At 44.4% G+C, this 20856-nt stretch overlaps 1 protein-coding gene across 13 annotated transcripts in view; it reads left to right on the top strand.

Moving 5' to 3' along the window:
- Positions 1–20127, top strand: part of RUBCN (rubicon autophagy regulator) — a 63641-nt gene extending 43514 nt beyond the window's left edge. For 7 of the 13 annotated variants that reach the window (XM_084986553.1, XM_084986551.1, XM_084986555.1 and 4 more), the window contains 13 exons: positions 177–292; positions 972–1179; positions 1678–1779; positions 4463–4537; positions 9480–9540; positions 10891–11023; positions 11667–11812; positions 13440–13504; positions 13979–14217; positions 14749–14810; positions 15269–15422; positions 17029–17122; positions 17350–20127. In XM_084986553.1, the coding sequence (XP_084842679.1) occupies positions 177–292; positions 972–1179; positions 1678–1779; positions 4463–4537; positions 9480–9540; positions 10891–11023; positions 11667–11812; positions 13440–13504; positions 13979–14217; positions 14749–14810; positions 15269–15422; positions 17029–17122; positions 17350–17528 (1634 nt within the window). In that variant the 3' untranslated portion in view covers positions 17529–20127. The remainder of the gene's footprint in view (positions 1–176; positions 293–971; positions 1180–1677; positions 1780–4462; positions 4538–9479; positions 9541–10890; positions 11024–11666; positions 11813–13439; positions 13505–13978; positions 14218–14748; positions 14811–15268; positions 15423–17028; positions 17123–17349) is intronic. The other 6 variants (XM_021068222.2, XM_084986552.1, XM_084986554.1 and 3 more) reach the window with 2 other exon arrangements.
- The last annotated feature ends 729 nt before the right edge of the window (positions 20128–20856 follow it).

Here is a 20856-nt window from a genome sequence, read left to right as displayed (position 1 = left end):
TTCTGAGATTCAGAGAAATTCCTTTAGAAAATACACACCTTTCCAACCTGTTATCTGGAAGGACCCGGGAGCATCTTTGGTGTTAAAATCATCAGGCTTTTCAGAGAGGCTTGGCTGTAAAGAAGATTTGCTTTTCACATCAGGGCTTTTTATATCCACGTTCCCTTTTCCCTCAGAGGGCAGTCAGTACCTGGGCTCGGGGGAAGGCATGTTCAGAAGACCATCAGAAGGACAGTCCCTCATCAGCTACCTCTCTGAGCAAGACTTTGGCAGCTGTGCAGACCTTGAAAAGGTGAGGACTCTAAGGAGCACCTGAAAAGCCCAGGAGTTGGGAAATCTGGCCCGAGGCACTCTGCTGCTGCTGTTATAAAGAGGTTTTGGGTGCACTGCAGGAACCTTGGGTGTAGACTTCAGGTAAAGATAAGTCACAGTAAAGATAAGCTCAACAAGTTCCATCTCTGAAAACCTCTTCGGGGAGTCTGTGTACCTCCTTGAGACCCAAAATACTACATTATTGTCTTAAAAACTACTTTGATCAGAGGAACATTAAATTTTAGTCGCATGATTATTGATTTCTTGATCCTGGAAGCTTAGCTGAAGACTTTCTCTAGAATCAGCTTCTATATTTTGTTCTAAGGCTCAGATATGTAATAAATAATGTCCCTGTAGCATTTTCAAGCTTATAAAGCATGTCACATTTACCTTAGCACTTTCTCTAAAGTGTATGGCTTTAGGAAAGATTTGACATCTTTGCTGTCATATTTTTTATGGAAAGTGGGACATGATGGCCAGGTGTGGGCAGATAGAAGAGCAGAGAGAATGTAGAATAGGTTTTCTGGCCATCACTTTTCCTTATGGCAGAAGTGTGCCTTTGCACTGGGTGTTTCAAGTAACAGCAGTGCACATCTTGGAAGCCACTTTGCAACAGTACAATTGGTCAGGCGCCCCTTTTTCGTGCTCTCTTTCCCCAGGAGAATGCCCACTTCAGTATCTCAGAGTCTTTGATTGCTGCCATTGAGCTGATGAAGTGCAACATGATGAGCCAGTGCCTAGAGGAGGAGGAAGGGGAGGAGGACAGTGACAGGGAGATCCAGGAACTGAAGCAGAAGATCCGCCTTCGTCGCCAGGAGATCCGCACCAAGAATCTGCTCCCTGTGTACCAGGAGACTGAGCACGGAAGTGAGTGGGGTCGCTTCTTCAGGGCTTCAGGATAAGACTTGGTACCTTGTGGGCTTTCTTTTTTGTCTTCATATGAGATGCTATACCCAAGCCAAGAGTTCCTTAGAAAGATTTTCTGTGTTCTAATTTTTTTTGTTGTCTACCAGACCGGAGTCCTAGAGCTCGAATTTATTTCCTACCTCAGAAATATCTGCCAAAAACTAGATTTCTGATAGGAGGAGAACTAAGGCCACTGGTCCCAGATTCATTTCCCAGAGATACTTCCCACTTCCCAGAAATACTTTCTGTTTATATGAAACTTGCATAAGGATCAAACGAGAAGAGGCTCTAGCCAGAAGAGCTAGTTTCTATTTCCCCACTGTAACTCCCAGCCAAGTATCCTGTTTCCTTCTCTGTGAAAATGATACCAGGTCCCTTTTGTTTTGACCCTGGAAAGAGTAGGAGACCTCTTTCTGTCCTGTTTATTACCTTCTTTTTTTTTTTTTTTTAACATAACAGGCTTTCGCGTCACTTCCAGCAGCTCCCAGTTCAGTTCACGTGATTCAGCACAGTTCTCTGACTCTGGTTCTGCTGATGAAGTTGATGAATTTGAAATCGAAGGTACGAATTAACACTTTGTTTCAAGGGAGCCTTCATTAGCTGTTTCTTGCAATTATGAATCATAGTCCGAGAAGCTTTTCCTAAGTAAGGAATGTTATAGGGTTCTTTATGGAATGTTGTCACCTGTTGTAAAGGATAACTTCTCCTGCTAAAAACAAAACCCATTTAAAATTTAAGCAGAGAAGTTCCCATTGTGGCTCAGTGGTAATGAACCCAACTAGTATCCATGAGGACGTGGGTTCAAGCCCTGGCCTGCTCAGTGGGTTAGGGATCTGACGTTGCTGTGAGCTGTGGTATAGGTCACAGATGCAACTCTGATCCTGTGTTGCTGTGGCTGTGGTATAGGCCAGCATCTGCAGCTCCAATTAGACCCCTGGCCTGGGAACTTCCATATGCCACGGGTTTGGCCCTAAAATGACAAAAAAATAAAATAAAATAAAATTTAAACAAAAAAGAACACTGAAAGGAAGTGTTCCAGTGGTGTGGGCTGGCTGTTGATGTCACCCTGATGCTTCTTCCTCAGTGGCACCTTTCTCTCAGATTCTCACTTTCATTCCTCTTGCTGATAGCCTAGAGCTAGCCTATACCTACATGAAATTAAAATCCTCTTCTCTTGTGTCCCATAACACAACTGACATTGTTTCAAAGTGTTTAAAAAGAAGCATTATTATAATGCTAAGAAAAAAGGACAAAGAGTCCCTGGGTGGAAAAATGAAAAAGGGAGGAAAAATCAAGTTTACAAAGTAGAGCTTTATTTTCTTTCCTACCAGTGCTAACTTGCTTAATGGAATGACAGACTCTTGTTGTGAACATCTGCCTAGAGAAGTGGAGGGGCTCTTGGAAGGCAGTTGTGTTAAATCAGGTTAACCCATGGTTAATGGGTTAATCCATTACTGAAAATCATAGATTTCTTCAGCTTCCAATCAGTGCAACCAAAAATGAGGAGATGGAAAACCCAGCAAACAGTTCAGGAGTATAAGCTCTTCCCCCATGAGTGGAACCAAGAGTAATTTTCTTACAGAGGAGAATTGTATCTATAGTTCTCCACTGTAACATGATGACAAATACATCTCTTATTGCAGGAGGCTCTGACTTCCTGTTTATACCAGTCTGGAGAATCCATTCAACTCAGGCTGTGGTGGCTGGGTTTCTTTCCTGTTCAGAAATACAATTTTTTTTTTTTTGTCTTTCTAGGGCCACACCCAAGGCATATGGAGGTTCCCAGGCTAGAGGTCGAGTGGAGCTGTAGCCGCCGGCCTACACCATAGCCACAGCAGCACCAAATCCGAGTCAAGTCTGCAGCCTACACCACAGCACATGGCAACGCAAGATCCTTAACCCACTGAGCAAGGCCAGGGATCAAACTTGTGTCCTCATAGATGCTCGTCAGATTCGTTTCTGCTGAGCTATGAAGGGAACTCCCAGAAACAGTTTTTACACATATTTTCCCAGGTCTCCAGGAAGTTTTTCTTCTGTGTTCTTAGAACCTTCTGATTTTCTTTTCATAACACTAATAGTCACTTAAAACTCCATTTTTCCTTTAGGTGTGATTTTCCAACAATTCTTTAGTTCCCTGACACCATCTTAGTGTCCTACAATTCACTTCTGACTCTAACTCCTGGAGTTAGCACAGAACCCACAGGTTAAGGGGTCAGTCCCATGAAACTGCTCCCTTTTCAGATGCCAGCTCCAAATGGGGTCACTGTCCTGCCTGCACTTCTCCCTGGCCAACTGCAAACCCAGAGGTTCCCACAATTCCCCACTCAGGTTTGATAATTCACTAGAATGACAAAGAACTCAGGGAAGCACTATACTTAGTATAGTTTATTATGAAGGATACAGATGAATAGTCACATGAAGAGGTCATAGGGCAAGTTCCCAAGTGTCCTGAGCACAGGAACCACAGTCTGTGATTGACTTGATCTCCAAGTTAGAAGAAAATAAGAGGCTTCTGCCCTCTCTTTCAGGACCAGCAGTCAGAATTCCATGTGGGTAATTTTAAGGTAAATCCTAAACATGCTACTTCACGGGCTGTGGAACAGTCCACTTGACTACAGTCTGTTCCTTGCAGCAAAGCAAGAAGCCAGGGGGAGCTTTTCAGATTGGAAGGAGCCAAATTTGAAATAGCCTGCCTGGGTGTGGCATGAAGTGCACTCATATTGGAAACTATTGCTGCATGTGTGGCCCCAGAGGAGGTGTTTAATCAACTCTCCAGTCAGTTCAGAACAGAAATCCTTAAAGGAAACGACCTTTAGGGCAGGGTTTCTCAACCTCTAAGCCAGATAATTCTTTACTGTGATGGACTGTCCTGTGTATTGTACCATGTTTAGTGTAATTCCTGGCCTATTTACCCTCCAGGTGCCCTTCTTCTCAGTTATGAAGATAAAAAATGTCTCCAGACATTGTCAAATATCTGTAGTGGGTGCAAGATCCTCCCTGGTTGAAAACCACTGCCTTAGGAGGTCTTTAAGGCTAGGCTGGTTTGGGGAAGCAGCAGTAACTATCTCCCAGTCTGTACTGAGAACCTGCCTATGGATGTAGCTTTCTAAAAGCATTGTTATCTTTTGGAGTAAAAGTTAAGTCCTAATTCCAAGAACTCATGGTATAGAGCTGTCTGTCATTCTCATTGATTTACTTCCTCTCTGAATGCTAAAGGGCCCCTTTTATAATCATTGTTATACAGATGGTAGTGAAGGATCTAACCTGACTCATATGTCAAAGAATGGACTCTCCTTGTCAGTGGTCTCCCTGCTTTCAGGTAGCTTGTGTTGGAAGTGTGGGTATGCTCATACATGCATGTGTGTGAATGTTTGCACTAGCTTTTGTACATACTGTATCATGTGACAGCTTTCAGGGTTATGAGGACTAGGGTTTGGAGAACTATCTGGGGAAAACTGGGTTTAAGTCAGCCAGGAACAATTCAGATACTCATTTTCTTCTTCCTCATGTGACCCCAACAGTCCTTCTGAGATTGTCTTTGTTGCTTCTTCCTTATGGTGGTACGTGTAGATTAAGTGGTCATTGTGGCTGATACAGGTAGTGGACAGTTTAGAAAGGAATGGTCAGCTGAAGAAATTTCAGTTCCAACCTATATAGCTCAGTTACTGCCACACATTCAGACAGCAAAAGTCAGAATGGTATAAAGCTTAATATCTCTTCAGAGTTTCGAATTTGAAGAGCCAACTTTCTGGAAGCTGTCTCTTCTAGGTACTTCATATACAATTAGGATTTACTGCTGCAAATGTCTGGTCTTGGTAACTGCTTTGTGATCGAAACAAATAGGCTTTCTGTAGGTGGGGTTAACTGAAAGAAAGTAGTTTTCTGCTCAGTGGCTTTAAAACACACAAAACAAAAAAATTTGGGGCTTATTATTTTAACAGTTAATTATTTTATTTAAAATTTTAATTCACAGTTGATTTTAACTATTAATATTGTAAGCTGCTAACGTTTGGAATAATTATATGTATAAGATTAAATCAGGGAGTTTCCGCCATGGCTCAGTGGTAACAAATCTGATTAGTATCTAGGAAGATGTGGGTCTGATCCCTGGTTTCCTCGCTCAGTGGGTTAAGGATCTGGCATTGCTGTGAGCTGCGATGTAGGTCACAGATGTGGCTCGGATCTGTCATTGTTGTGGCTGCGGCGTAGGTCAGCACCTGCAGCTCTGATTCGACCCCTAGCCTGGAAACTTCCATATATCACAGGTGTGGCCCTGAAACAAAAGAAAACAAAACAAGAAAGATTATATCAGAGAAACAAAAGTAATTAAGTACCTTTTACTCTACTCCTGACCTGTCGTAATTTATTCTAACATAGTCTTCTCATGCTTGAGAGGTAACTATCCTAAGTCACTTTTAAACTGGCATCTAATTTGCATAGGGAAAATTTAATATAAAGAATTGTTAACTGTAATGGGGGGTTGAAGTAATGGGAGACTGCATCATAAGGAGTACGGAGAACTCTAAAGAGCACTGGAATAGCAGATATAGGCAGCAGTCACCATCCCTAGGACTGAGATGGAGCCTCAGGGAAGGAACAAATGTAGAAGAGAGTCAGATTCCCCAAGGCTGAGAACCAGACTACCTGGGTGGTGGAGAAATTCTCTGAAGCTGCAGAAGTGCCCTGAGAGAGTGTCAGGGGATGTCATCCTTGAGAGGTGCCATGCCAACAGCTTTCACCAGGAGACCATTCTCTGGGGTGCTGGAGGAAGCTGCCCCCCAAGGAGGTGTTGTTCCTCAGAACTCAAGGGGTGCTGGGAGAAGTGGTTCCTGAGAAGGGCCAAGCTTGTGGCACCTGCTGTGAAGCTTTTCTGGGAGGTCCAAGGGAAGTCATGTATGGGAATCACCACCAGTGCTGCAAAACCTCCTGAAGCCATATTTATCTAGGGAAAGTCACTTGCACTTTCCCTAAACTGAAAGAAAGTGTCTGCCCAGAGGAGTACCCCAGAGCCAGCCAGAGAAACCCCTGTCACCTCCAGTGTCCCTCCAGTGCCCTCTACTGACAAAGCGTAACATCGCGGCAGCTGGCGGAAGATCAGTGTTTTTGAAACACTATCACAGAGCATTGTCACAGAGGAGACAAAAAGAAGGGCGGTTTTGGAGATGAAAGGCAGTAAATTGATAACTGGCAAAGTATATAAATAAGAAAGTTCACGAACTATATTTTCTTATAAGTTTTAAAATTATATCCAGTTTAAGGTAATCGGTTGCTCCTCCCCACCTCCCCCTTTTTAATATGTATTTTCTCCTAAAACAAGAATAATTGTAGCTCTCCATTTTAAAGTGTTTCCTGCTGAGTCAGCAGTTATAGAAGATTCATTAGAGTCAGATTTCTGGATATGTCAGGTGTCACCTTATCTGCTAAAAGGAAAGCAGGGTGGAAACCAACATCACATTGGCCAGTAAATTCTGAAGTTGACTCTGTTCTTCTGCCTCACTTATTTTACTTAAAGATGTACAGATTTTACTAGGGTACCAGGGTTTTAACCAGTTCTTTCCTGATCATATCATTGTCTGGACCTGCAAAAATTCTTATCACGTCATTATTTTTGTTTTTGTGTTTGTATCTGTTTTTGAACTTTTTTTCAATCATTAGCAATAACCCCATCCCATCTAAAGCATCAGAAGCATATGAAATCAGTTCTTGTTAAAGAATTAATAAAAAGTTTCGTAATTATGTTCATTTCCATCTGGAAGAAGAGCTTCTTAGACTTCTTTCTAAAATGTTCTCATTTGGGATGTATTTAATCCATTTAATTGAGTAGCTTTCTTCTCTCTCTTTACTCCTTTTTTAAAATTTTATTTTTTCTGCTGTACAGCTTGGGGACCAAGTTACACTTACATGTATACATTTTTTTTTCCTCCCTTTGTTCTGTTGTGATATAAGTATCTAGACATAGTTCTCAATGCTACACAGCAGGGTCTCATTGTAAATCCATTCCAAAAGCAATAGTTTGCATCCTCTTTCTCTTTAATTATCTTAGGCACTGGTCTACTTTTTATCTAGATCCTTAACTAGTGTTCCAACCACATTAACTTAATCATCTGCTTGAACTGACAGAGAATCAGCAGCTTTCAGCAGAGGCCTAGTATACACAAGGCCTCCATACTGACATGACATACGGGTGTCATGTCCCTTTTGACATCAGGTGCTGCCTCTCCTCTCCACTCTTGGGGTGAGATCATCACACTCAAACCTGGGTAGTCTTCTAGTCTTGGAAATATTCATGATTAGCTAGGAAGTCATTGCACCTCTGGTAAAAAAGAAGAAACATGATAAAGTATGACTTGACTTTATTTTCCAAAGAGGGGAGACTTTTTTTTTTTTCTTCTCAAAGACATCCTCTATGTGAGGATGAAGAAGGGCCAAGTAGTTTTTATAAAGACAGTGATTTTTAGCAACTGTAAATTGTCAGCCACCTTTCTTCTTTGGTGTATGGTGTTTTCTTTAGTAGCCTGGTCCTAAGGTAACAACATTTATTAGCTCTTTTTTCAAGGATGTCTGCCTAAGATTTTTCTCTCATTTTTTCCTTTCCTATCACTCCCAAACAGGCTGAAATTTGCTTTTTTGCTTTTAGCCAGTTGTTTATTTAGGAAGTAATTTTCAAAAGCCTGTTAGGTACAAAGCACTCTGAAGGTTATAAGGACAAAGCAAGGCTTAGGTATGATCCGAGGGAGTTTAATGTTACTGAAATAAATGAGGCAGATCCAATGGCCTGTGACGATCTACTGCCTAGAATTTTTTTTTTTCCTCCACTAGCACTGTTTAGAATGGAATACACAACTGGAAGTATATTGGGAACTAGATTTGAGTGGTGCATATTCAGACAGGGAATATACACATGAACTTTGTTAAATAAAGTAGGATTTGTTATTTACTAGTCAAAGATTTCGTTACTCTCTTAAGTTTCTCTATGCGTAGAGAGCATGTGAAAACTGACAGATTTAAATTCTCTTTTCTTATTTGTGTTTATAGTGTTGAAGACATTGATTTTCAAGAATATTATTTGAGTATATGCTTATATACAGAGCAGCCCAACAGAAGAATTAGACATGATCTCATTTCCTCACAGGGAGATACTATAATCTAGTGATACTTACAAATATATATTTAGATACAGAGGAAACATGAACAATTGAACTGCCCTTGGCTAAGTGCAGAGTGATGTCATGTAAGCTTAGCACTCTATTGAAGGGCTTAAATGCAGTAGATTGATCATTGTGTAGGTTTAATTAGGAAAAGAAAGTCTTTTCACGAGGCTTCAAAGGAAGTGGGAAATGAGACTTACCAGAACAATCTTGTTTTCGTGACTTGAATAGGCTCTCTTTGCCTTTGTTGAACTTGACTGCTGTATTTCACATTCTTTCCATCAAAAGTGTTTGGGTAGATGAGGTCTCCAGAGAGTCAGGCATATCATTATTCGAAATCCTCTTCAGAATTCTTTATTTGAAATAGGATTTGGAAAGTCTGCCAGAGTTTCCTATAATTATGCCCGAGTTCTATAGTAAAGATCCTGTTGAATAGCTCCATGAGAATTTGTTGTTACCAGGCAGCTCCAGGGTATTGCAAACCATAGAGAAGTTCTTTTCTTCCCTGTACCACCAGACAGGAGGGGACTCTTTCCATGAAACTTTTTTCAAGGATATGGAAGACTTGTCAGATTGAAGGATGGTCAGATTTTAGTGGTCAGATTTTAGAAGCAAAAATTCATTTCCACGTACATTTAATGAGTAACCTCTATGATCTAAATTCTGTGTTAGGTACTTATTCTGATATAAAAAAGAGAGTTCTTGCCTCCAAGAGTTTATCATTTAAGAGGGTTTGAGATTTAGAGAAAGAGGGAGAAATTGGAATTATTTGTGTTTTTGCTCTGAAGAGAATGTGTCCCTGTTTGCCATAGGAGACTTCGTTTTCTCCTTCTATGTTTTGCATCAAATCTGAGTTTGTGTTTCCACCTGGATTTGTGGCCACTTTGACCTTCTCAGTGCCGTGCATAATATCACTAATTCAGCCTGGTTGTGACTTGAACAGAGCCAAACTATAAATTGTATGTAGAGCTTCATCTGGACTCTGCTCCTTCTCCTGCACAGAATGTAGCACCTAGCTGCCACCCTGAGTGCTTAGCTGGCAATAAGTTGGAATGGTTTCCATTAATGTCCCTTTTCCATTTCCTGCTCCCCTTAACTTTTGTTTCCATTTAGATGCAGACATCAGAAGGAGCACCCCCTCAAACAGCAAATCCTTCATTTCCTCTCAGTCCTTGTAAGTACTTTTTTAAAATTAAACTTTGGGATATATGGAGAAACAAAGCCAGTTCTTGGCCTGTGGATGAGCAAGGCCGTGGGATAAAGCCAAAGAGGCAGGGTTAATGTGATGGGACTGCCTAACAGTGGTGAGCTACCGGAAGAGAGCAGAAGATCATGGTTCAAACAGGATGGGCTCTGGTGGAGGCAGAACTCGCATGGAGATGATTCCCTCTCCACTAATTCTGATTATACCAGAGGCCCCCAGAAGGCCAGGTTTTGTTTTTGGTTTTGGGGTTTTTTTTGGTCTTTTTAGGGCCCCACCTGCTGCATACGGAAGTTCCCAGGCTAGGGGTCGAATCAGAGCTGTAGCTGATGGCCTGTACTGGATCCTTAACCCACTGAGTGAGGCCAGGGATCAAACCCATAACCTCATGGATACTAGTCAGGTTTGTTACCGCTGAGCCACAGGTCAGGTCTTAAAAGAGAGAATAGTGATGGTGATTTCTGATTATGAAATCAAATTGGGGAGTTCTTTTGTAGCACAGCGGGTTAGGGATCTGGCCTTGTCACTTGCAGCAGCTCTGATTACTGCTGTGGCATGGGTTTGGTCCCTGGCCTGGGAACTTCCACATGTCATAAGCATGGCCAAAAACAAACAAAAAAGTCAAATGGAACAAGTTCCATGTAGTAGATGCAGCTAGGGGAAGTAGTAGTTCATGTGAGAGCAACAATAGTCTTTATAGTTCACAAAGCAGTTTTACTCACTCTATTTTATGAGCAAATATTGTCATCCCCATTTTGCAGTTAAACTGAAGTTTAGAGAAGGGATATGAAGCAGAATTCTTTTTTTTTTTTTTTTTTTTTTTTGTCTTTTTAGCTATTTCTTGGGCCGCTTCCGCGGCATATGGAGGTTCCCAGGCTAGGGGTCGAATTGGAGCTGTAGCCACCGGCCTACGCCAGAGCCACAGCAACGCGGGATCCAAGCCACGTCTGCAACCTAAAGCACAGCTCACAGCAACGCCGGATCGTTAACCCACTGAGCAAGGGCAGGGACCGAACCCGCAACCTCATGGTTCCTAGTTGGATTCGTTAACCACTGCGCCACGACAGGAACTCCTGAAACAGAATTCTTAGCAAGCAGTGCCATGAATGCCAATAAGTGGGATGTGAGCTTAAGTCTTAGAAATATGTGTAGACCAGTGTGTTTTCCACTGCCCAGGTGTGTCTGAAAATGAGAGAGAAAGCATAGCAGACTCAGTGTTATGAGTATTCTCTCAGCCCAGCACTCACTGTGTACAGTATCAGATCCAGATCCTCTTCCTGTCTTTTCTCCATGCTCAGTCTTCCTTGATGCTCTCCTTTTCAGCTCCCACTGCTTCCTCCACTCTACATCTGCTGAGGCAGTGGCCATGGGGCTCCTGAAGCAATTTGAGGGGATGCAGCTCCCAGCCGCCTCGGAGCTAGAGTGGCTCGTTCCAGAGCACGACGCCCCTCAGAAGGTTGGCTCTTTATCTCTTTTTCTCCACCCACTGTCCAGCCCCAGGAGGCCTTGAGCCTTTCTCCCTTGTTCCATGTGCCCCAGTCTAGAATGAGCCTGTGTGTTTCCTTCCTTACTCATAGAAGCCATTCATTACAAATGTGTGGAATGAATAAATGAATACTTGCCTTGGTTTTCCCTAGTAATTGTCAGAATAGGAGATAATGGCTCCTTCACTATCTCATTCCGCATGACTCCTCACTAGTCCAGACGCAGCACTCCTCTGTCGTGACCACGTTTGAGACCCTGGAAAAGTGAACTATTTGGATTCTTCTTTGCTCTGCAGTTGAATAAGGCATGAAGCACCCTGGCATACCAAGGGTCCCAGGGTGGGTTCAGGGCCAGCATTAGCCGTGGGTGCCACCACACTGGGATGCTGTTTCTATTCCATTTGATTCTTGGGACCCAAGGCCCCCACTTCTGCTAGGCTGGTGCGTTATCCTTTATTTCAAGTGCCGAGTTTCCCTGAAGCCCTTGCTTCAGGAACATTTCAGTGTTCCTGAAATGTCTTTCATTAATTATGCTTCTTTCACGGCCAGAAGGGTCAAGCATATGTATTCCCCCAGACTGTGCGTGTTAGGTCACGCTGTGCTTTTCTCTTGCAGCTCCTGCCCATCCCCGACTCCCTGCCCATCTCGCCAGATGATGGGCAGCATGCTGACATCTACAAGCTGCGTATTCGTGTTCGTGGCAACCTGGAGTGGGCCCCACCCCGGCCTCAGATAATTTTTAATGTTCATCCAGCCCCAACGTGAGTAGTGAGTGGCTATGCCATTTGGAAAACAGATGCAGTACACACTGCTATATAGAAAATAGATCATCAACAAGAACCTGCTGTATAGCACAGGGAACTCTCCTCAGTATTCTCTAATAACCTATATGGGAAAACAATCTGAGAAAGAATGAATGGAGTTCTTATCATGGCTCAGTAGTTAGCGAACCCAACTAGTATCCATGAGGAGGTAGGTTCAATCCCTGGCCTTATTAAGGATCTGGCATTGCTGTGAGTTGTGGTGTAGGTCACAGACATGGCTCGGATCCCACATTGCTGTGGCTGTGGTACAGGCTGGTGGCTACAGGTCCGATTGGACCCCTAGCCTGGGAACCTCCATATGCTGCCGATGTGGCCCTAAAAAAACAACAACAAAAAAGAATGGATATGTGTGTATGTATACCTGAATCACTTTGCTGTACCCCTGAAACTTAACACAACATTGGAAATCAGCTATAGTCCATGTAAAATAAAAAATTAAAAATTAGGAGTTCCTGTCGTGGCCCAGTGGTTAATGAATCTGACTAGGAACCATGAGGTTGCGGGTTCGGTCCCTGCCCTTGCTTAGTGAGTTAACGATCCGGCGTTGCCGTGAGCTGTGCTGTAGGTTGCAGACGTGGCTCGGATCCCGCGTTGCTGTGGCTCTAGTGTAGACTGGCAGCTACAGCTCCGATTCAACCCCTAGCCTGGGAACCTCTATATGCCGCGGAAGCGGCCCAAGAAATGGCAAAAAGACAAAAAAAACAAAATAAAATAAAAATAAATAAAGTCGCAATTAAAAAAAAATTAAAAACATATGTATTTGGTGAAAAAAAATAAACAGATACATTCTCTTTGGATTATCAGAGCTGTCTCCTCACCCTCTTGTCTTTACCTCCAGCTAACCTTCCACACAATTCTAAAAGGCAGAGGGAGAGGATTACCTATCTTGTTGCAAGCTTACTCTTTCTTGGTCCTCCGTTCCTTCCCCAATCTAACCAGAAATGAGGCCTTTATCACTGGCCTCCAACGTGTTGCCTTCCTTCCCAATAGTTTATGAGCTGTTTTTTTTCCTCTTCTTCTTCTTAGGGCTACAAGTGCAGCATATGGAAGTTCCCAGGCTAGGGGTCAAATTGGTGCTATAGCTGCCAGCCTACATCACAGCCACAGCAACTCAGGATCCAAGCCACATCTGCGGCCTACACCATAGCTCACAGCAACACTGGATCCTTAACCCACTGAGCAAGGCCAGGGGTCGAACCCGAGTTCTCATGGTTGCTAGTTGGGTTCATTACCGCTGGTAACTCCTGTTTTTGTCCTCTTCTTAAGTTGAGTGGATGCTTTTCTTTCCTACTGTTCTCTCCTCTTTTCTATTTCTCATCTCTTATTTGTACACAAAGTGTGGTTCATCATTGGAGAGAGTCACTGCCTAGACCTAGATTCTCCCCTTATACTCCTTGGTTTGAATTGGTTCTCCCTGTAGGGTCATTTTGTCCAGCTCTAAATATATAGGTGAATTTCCCTCTTCCCATCCTTACAGGAGCCCTGTGTCTATTTCTCATTCTTTACATCCCAGAGGCCTCATGTAGCTGGTATCTGCCACTCCCCTCTCCTTCCCTTTCCTCAGGAGGAAGATCGCTGTGGCCAAGCAGAATTACCGCTGTGCAGGTTGTGGCATCCGGACTGATCCTGGTGAGCATCTTCTCTGACCCCCGTGCTGCCTCCAAGGGCTTCACCCTCTCACACACTTGGGCGAGGGGGCTGGTCAGAGAGGTAGTGAGAGGAAGTGACAGAGCAGAAATGGGGAAAGAGAGGGAAGGGTCCTGGAGAGGGGAAAGGGGTAGAACCAGGCCAGAACATGGTAATCAGAGTGAAATGATTTCTAGGAGCACATTACCAGGATCGTATATGGGAGAAAATTGTGTACTTTCAGCCAGGTTCTTGGTGGCTGGATTTTTATCAACTCTGGTAGTGTTTGTTTCCTCCATGGCCTCCAGGTTGGGACACAGAAACCATAGGTCCCACCACCTGAGTTTCTGCCAGCTTTGGGAGCTCAAGCAGAGGTGGCTGGAGCCCATTGGCCACCTTTCTTCCTCTTTCAAAAGAGACAGCAAGGCTCCCTCACCAGCTTATAGATGGGACCTTTTGATTTTCCGGTTTTTCCAGATTATATCAAGCGGCTGCGGTACTGTGAGTACTTGGGCAAGTACTTCTGTCAGTGCTGCCACGAGAATGCCCAGATGGTTATCCCCAGCCGGGTTCTGCGCAAGTGGGACTTCAGCAAGTACTATGTCAGCAATTTCTCCAAGGATCTGCTCATTAAGATCTGGAATGACCCTCTCTTCAATGTGCAGGACATCAACAGTGCTCTCTATAGGAAGGTCAAGCTGCTCAATCAAGTCCGGGTAAGACCCTTGAAAAGGTCTAGTCCTAGATTACCCTCTGTTCATAGCAGCTTCCCAAGATCACCACATTTCTCTTTGTCACCATGGCAGAGCTGTAACCATCTCATCATTGTCCCTTTCTCTGTGTACTTCCTCTTGCCATTTTCGAGGTATCTGTCCAGTTAGAGTCTCAAACCCGGCAAGGCCACTAGAAAGCAATAGATAACACTTGATGGCAAAAGCAGGATTTCTCCCTTTGATGAAAATATTACGCAACAGAGAATAGGGTAGCAGGGGGGCAATTTGGAATCTGGTTTTCTCAGTGGTTCCCAGCCGTGTGTGTGATTTGGCAGACTGACCTAGCAGAAAGGCCTTCCCTGACCTTGAAGCAAGTTGTTGAGTTACAGCAGAGAGGATCTGGCTCTGGCTGCAGGATGCAAAGCTTCCAGACCGCCAGAATTTAAAGGTACTACTGGTCTTTCTAATGGTTGCCTCTCTCCTTTTTTACTCCCTCCAACTCTCTTCCCATCACCACAATGCCCTCCTCTCCAGCTGCTGCGGATCCAGCTGTATCACATGAAGAACATGTTTAAGACATGCCGACTGGCCAAAGAGTAAGTTGTGTGGAGGCCAGAGGCCTCTGGCTGAATTAATGTCTCTGGAGGAAACATGTCCCAGCAGGTGGCCCTTGTTCTGTGAAGAAAGAAAGTAGGGGGATCTTGAAGAAAATTCCAGAAATAGTAAATGAGATTCCTACACCAGGAACCATGCCTATATCCTCCTCCCTGGAAGGGGAACTCTGGGGTTATTCTCTCCAGGGCAGGTCCACTGCTCTTTATAGATTGGCATGAATTACTCTGCACAAGGGCATAAAAGTCACTTCTGCCATCCAGACACCTGTAGCATGGAGGGCCAGGGTGGCCTGGGCTGGCTGAGTGTTACCCACCCTCATAACCTCTGCCTAGGACCCTTCTCTTCCCTATCCTGCTTCTGGATAGAGGCCCTGATACTCTGATGTGCCACATGACATGTTCGTTCTCTGCTGCCATCCACTTCCCCTCACTTCCTGTAGGCTTCTGGATTCCTTTGACACAGTTCCAGGCCACCTGACAGAGGATCTCCACCTGTACTCACTGAACGACCTGACTGCAACCAGGAAGGGGGACCTGGGACCCCGGCTTGCTGAGCTCACCAGGGCGGGGGCTGCCCATGTAGAGCGATGCATGGTAAGAAACTCACTTTAGCATGCTGCTCCATATCCCTTCCTTAGGGACATGGAAAGTAGGGTGGATCCAAGGTTCTTGCCATTTAGTTCCAAGAAGTTCAGTTGACCTGTCAATACTGTGAGGGAAACTGGACAGGATTGCTCTTCCCTGGGTTGGCCAACAGCTAAATCATCCAGGTCTAAATAACGTAGAATTAGAAGAGGATTGCTGCTGGCATTTCTACTGGGAAATGGGCAGAACTAAGCAGGCCTTCACTAAAGAATTGTCAGGATGTGGGAGGAGGACCTGAATTAGAATTTGGAGAGAGACTGGGTCTTGGCTTTATCATTTTTAGTCTCTGTGACCAAGGGAAATACTTTGCCCTCTGTGGTGTGAGCCTCAATTTTCTTGTCTCTAAAATGAAGATAATGAGGAGAGTTCCCACTGTGGTTCAGTGGAAATGAATTTGACTAGTATCCATGAGGACACAGGTTCGATGCCTGGCCTTGCTCAGTGGGTTAAGGATCTGGCATTGACGTGAGCTGCGGTGTAGGTCACAGACGTGGCTTGGAGCTGGCATTTCTGTGGCTGTGGCATAGGCCAGCGGCTACAGTTCCAATTCAACCCTTAGCCTGGGAACCTCCATATGCTGCAGGTGCGTCCCTCAAAAGACAAAGAAAAATAATAATAAAATGAAGATAATGATTAATGCTCACTGTCCTTTCCTCTCAGTATTTTTGAGGATTAAAGAAATAATTTAAAATAATGTGTTGTGTAAACTATAAGTATTCTGTAGATGGGAGTTATTATTGTTCTTGAAATCCAACATGCCAGAAATTCCGAAATTCCATTTTTAGAATTTCCCTCTTAGAATATGTCCTGTGTGTGTGTTCCTCTGACAGTTTCAGAATTAGAGCTTACAGTGGGCATATGTAGAGATCCTGTGTAGCAGGGGCAGTTGGAAGGCTTCACCGTAACTGGACCCAAGGCTGGGTATTATTTTGGGGAACTCTCCTTGCCTTTTACATTTTATCCTAGTTGGCTGTGGTTCCTATTTCAAAATAAAATCATTACCTAGGCTGGAATTTTGGCACCTTTGTGGCATCATTCCTTCCTTCTTTTCATTGAGAACCACTTTCATGGCTGGTTCCTCTTTCTTTTTTTTTTGTCTTTTTAGGGCTGCACCCGCGGCTTATGGAGGGTCCCAGGCTAGGGTCTAATTGGAGCTGCACCTGCTGGCTTACACCACAGTCACAGAAACATGGGATCTGAGCCAAGTCTGCGACCTACACCACAGCGCACGGCAACACCGGATTCTTAACCCACTGAGTAAGGCCAGGGATCAAACCTGCAACCTCATGGGTTCCTAGTCGGATTCGTTTCCGCTGTGCCATGACAGGAACTGCTGGTTCCTCTCTTGTCTCATCGTAAAGCTTTGTCCAGCACTGCCTAGCTCCAGCCCCAGCCCCAGTTTGGCTGTCACGCCAGGTCCATCCTGGTCTCTTTCCTCAAGGCAGGGGAACACCATCTATGTTGTTGAACACCCTCCCCTCACTTGTGTTTGCCCTCTTGTGCCATTTCCTACTGTGCTTTGCTTCATTTTGCTGCCTGTCCCTTTTCTCCCCAGCTCTGCCAAGCCAAGGGCTTCATCTGTGAGTTCTGTCAGAATGAGGATGACATCATCTTTCCCTTTGAGCTCCAAAAGTGCCGGACCTGTGAAGGTGAGGGCTGGTGCCTGGGGTGGAGTGGGTAAATGACAGGACATAAAACGAATTGATTTCCCATCAGCCACCGCTATTATTAAGAGTTTGGTTTGATTCAGCAACTCTCTGTGTTTCACCACAAGTGCACCAAGCCATGGTGGTAAGAAGGGTTATGGCAGTGACTCGCTTCCAGCTTAAAATAACACACATTGTTCTCTTCTCTCTCCCCGTCCCTACATGAGTAGAGTGTAAAGCGTGTTACCATAAAGCTTGTTTCAAGTCTGGAAACTGTCCCCGGTGTGAGCGGCTGCAGGCCCGGCGGGAGCTGCTAGCCAAGCAGAGCCTGGAGTCCTACCTGTCGGACTACGAGGAGGAACCCACCGAAGCCCTGGCCGTGGAGGCCACTGTCCTGGAGACCACCTGAAGGAAGCACGTAAAGCGCTCTTTCTAGGGGCTAGGTCACTTGTAGTGCAGAACTGAGCCACCCTTTTAAGGACTTTCCCCACTGTTGTTTTTTTTTTATTATTATTATCATTATTAATTTTTATGACTTGTCTAATGTCCATGTATAGTCAACCTTTGTTAGGTTGGTGGGGACCAGTCTGTTGTGACAGTTTGTAGGTACCAGGTATTTCCATCAGAACTGACACATGGGTCCTTAAGTGAAGCTTCTAGTGCCTCTGTCAGGGGAATGGACAGTGAAACCCAATTCTTCTGACATCCATGGCCATCTCCACTTGGACCAGATCTGGTTTCAGCTGCATCTCAAGTATCATTTCCAGTTTTATTTTGTTTTCATTCTGGAGCTTCTGAGCCAGGCCTTTCTCAGCGAACTCACTTCTCCTTTGCTGCTAAAACAGGAGGGTGGGGTTTTCTGTCTCCAATCCTGGAATAGGGTCAGAGTGTGCCCTGAGGAGAAGCAGCAGAGAATGAGACTGCATCACGGGCATTTTTTATTTAGGTATTTTTGAGGCCATAAAAACAGAATCTTCAGAGGCCTCAAAGAGGCAGTCATGACTTCCTTGTTTAAAATATTCTAGGCATAGACGATGTCACAGGCTGACTTTCTTTATCTACCCTGGTGAACTTGACGCAAAAAGCAGAACTGATACTTAGGCCAGGCCTGTTTGTAGCCTTACATCAAGCATAAGAGAGGCTACAGCTCTGTTGTTTAAGGAGCGTTTATTCAGTCTGAGGAGCTGGTGGCCTCCTCCTGGGTGATCAGGGCCCTTTTAGTCAACATAGCTCTGGTACAAGTTTGATCCTTCAAACTCAGGCAAGTCCCTGATGCCATCCTAAATTGATGACCGAACCTCATCCACTGTCTTGTCAGTGGGTCTCTTGGCATTGTGTCCTGTGTTAGGTGTCATTGTGGTTCTGAGTAGAAGTCTGGTCTGACTCCATGTTCTTGTTCCCCTCCTGCAGCAGAGCTGGGACCCTCCCTGGTAGCTGATCTCTTGCCTTAGTTTCTTTTGTCAAGATTGAAGAAAAAGTTTCCTGGTACTAGTGGCATTAGGCAACTGGAGGGTTTGTAGATGTGAAGGTGAATACTCCTGTGTTCTTGGGATAACAAGGGCCTTTATGCCAATTATGCACTTAACTCTTTAGTCTGGTGATATTAATATGTTGTTATCCTTTTCTCATTACTAATTTTAACACACACACACCCTTTCTTCATGTATGTTTTTGATGGGACCGCGTATATGTTTGTGATGTTCTTTAAGTTGCTGAATCTCCTGATCTGTGTGTAAAACACTGGTCAGGGGCACTGCTCTGAGGGCTGGCATCTCTGTGAGCTAAAACTCACAGCATTTTTGTTTTGAGACTGACTTCTTCCTGTTACTTGCCTTTCCATAGCAGGTTTTTAGCAGAAAACACTTGCTGTGGGTGCTGCCCTGGGAAGCTGAACAGAAAGTTGCACATGGTTGGTGGAAGCTGACGAGTGCCCGAGTTAGAGGCAACCAGGAGTCTCACAGGAGGTAGAAGGGGCAGTCAGGTCACGTCCAGAGCTGAGGCTCCACCGGAGCAAGAGGGAGCAGGGAGGAAATGACCTATGGAGTTGAACCCTCCGCCTCAAACTTGGGCTCTGAAGGCTATTTCAGGCTAAAGACCCTGAAGCTGTTCTCCCTTCAGCTCATGGGGTGGTGATGTCAAAGCCAAGGCCTCCAGCACAGCCCAGTTTCAAAGAGCGATCTGGAAGCTCCCTTGTCTTTCAGGGAGCTTTGGGACCCTATGAAACTCAAGTCTCACTGAGGGCTGGCCCTCAAATTCAGACTAAGGGGTTTGTGAAAAGAGTGAACTCTACTTCCAAATTTGGTTTAAATTATAAATCCAACTCCTTACTCCAAGTCACTACACTGGAGGAGAGACGTACTCTCGTTACTGCCGGGTGTGTTTCCTGTAGCACAGGCTCAGAGGATGGACAATGCTGACACTTTCTAAAGCTGAGCTCAACAATCTCACATGCTTCCGGTTTCTTACTTATTTTTCCCCACCTCCTCCGCTCTGTCCCTTTAGATTGCATATCTGTTTTAGTGACTGTGACACTCTACTGTCACCACTGTCCAAATACCCATTAATTTATTTATTTGAGGATAAGGGGTGAGAGGAAAGAAGATGGGATCTTTTGAAAGCACTTTGCAACTTACCAGTATCTGAAAATCCCTGATGTCGTGGGGAGAAGCTTTGAATGCACTGAAGAGTGTTCCTCTGAGTGAAATGGGAGGGAAGAAGTGTTCTTTTCTATAAATAAAGGGAAAAAAAGTTTACTTATAAGGTGGAGACAAGAGTCAAGATATAGCAGAAGAGTGGAGGGCATATATTTTCCACTTATATGAGGCTGTTACTGACTTTCTCTGCCAAGGCTTTAGAGCTTTCTTTGAATTAACGTAAAAGGAGCAAGAGTCTAAAGAGAGATGTTCTTATGTGTGTACAACTCATGTTCCAAAGTGGGTTTCTACTTGCTGTAATTCATACACAGCCTAACAGGTCAGTGTCCTCTTTAATAAACTAAGGAAATAAAATTCTGCTTTTTATTTGCCTGCCTTGACTATCAGGAAATGGTATTGGGTGTGCACTGTAAAGCAGGCATGTCTGAAAATTCAGGAAGTTTCTGTGTTATAATGAAAAGAAAACTGGACCTTGCAAATCAGGAAAAGTAGGTTGAAATGCTTTGTCACTGACCTGCAATGTGGCCATAAGCAGATCACCTCATCTCTCTAGATTTCTGTTCCTCGTGAATGAAGCACTTGGTGGTACATAGCCCTTTCCAAAGCATGGGGTGTGCTCCTGCCTGTCCCCTTGGTGTAACTCTCCCTTGAAGCGAGGTAAATTTCCCTCTGCACAGCATCTAAATTGTCTTAGATGCTTCAGTTCCCACCTCTGTGAACTGTGGGCTCTGAATTTCTCTTTTATGCGCCTGTCCCACTGAGCTTTGGCTCTACCCACCCTTCAACTTTCTGAACATTTCCCCTTCAATGTCCCTTCGTCATCTCCAACCAATATGTCTAAAACCAACAAATATCGTATTTCCTCAAGCCTAACCCAGTTTGAAAATTTAGGGGTTTTTTGGGGGACTCTTTTCTCTCTGAGTTAGGCAGCACGCATGACAGGAAACCATTATCTCCTCCCCAATCCCTGCCATCAAATTCTGCTGGTTTTTCTCTTTAAAATAAATCTATCTCTGGAGTTCCTGTCGTGGCACAGCAGAAGCAAATCTGAGTAAGAACCATGATGTTGCAGGTTCGATCCCC

Source organism: Sus scrofa, chromosome 13 (assembly GCF_054392235.1).
Source record: "Sus scrofa isolate SSC_HxYL_T2T_F1_AM1 chromosome 13, Sscrofa_HxYL_maternal_Yorkshire_Landrace_v2.0, whole genome shotgun sequence".
NCBI lineage: Eukaryota > Metazoa > Chordata > Mammalia > Artiodactyla > Suidae > Sus > Sus scrofa.
Note: the sequence above shows the minus strand (reverse complement) of the source record. Positions and strands in the feature narration are given on the sequence as shown.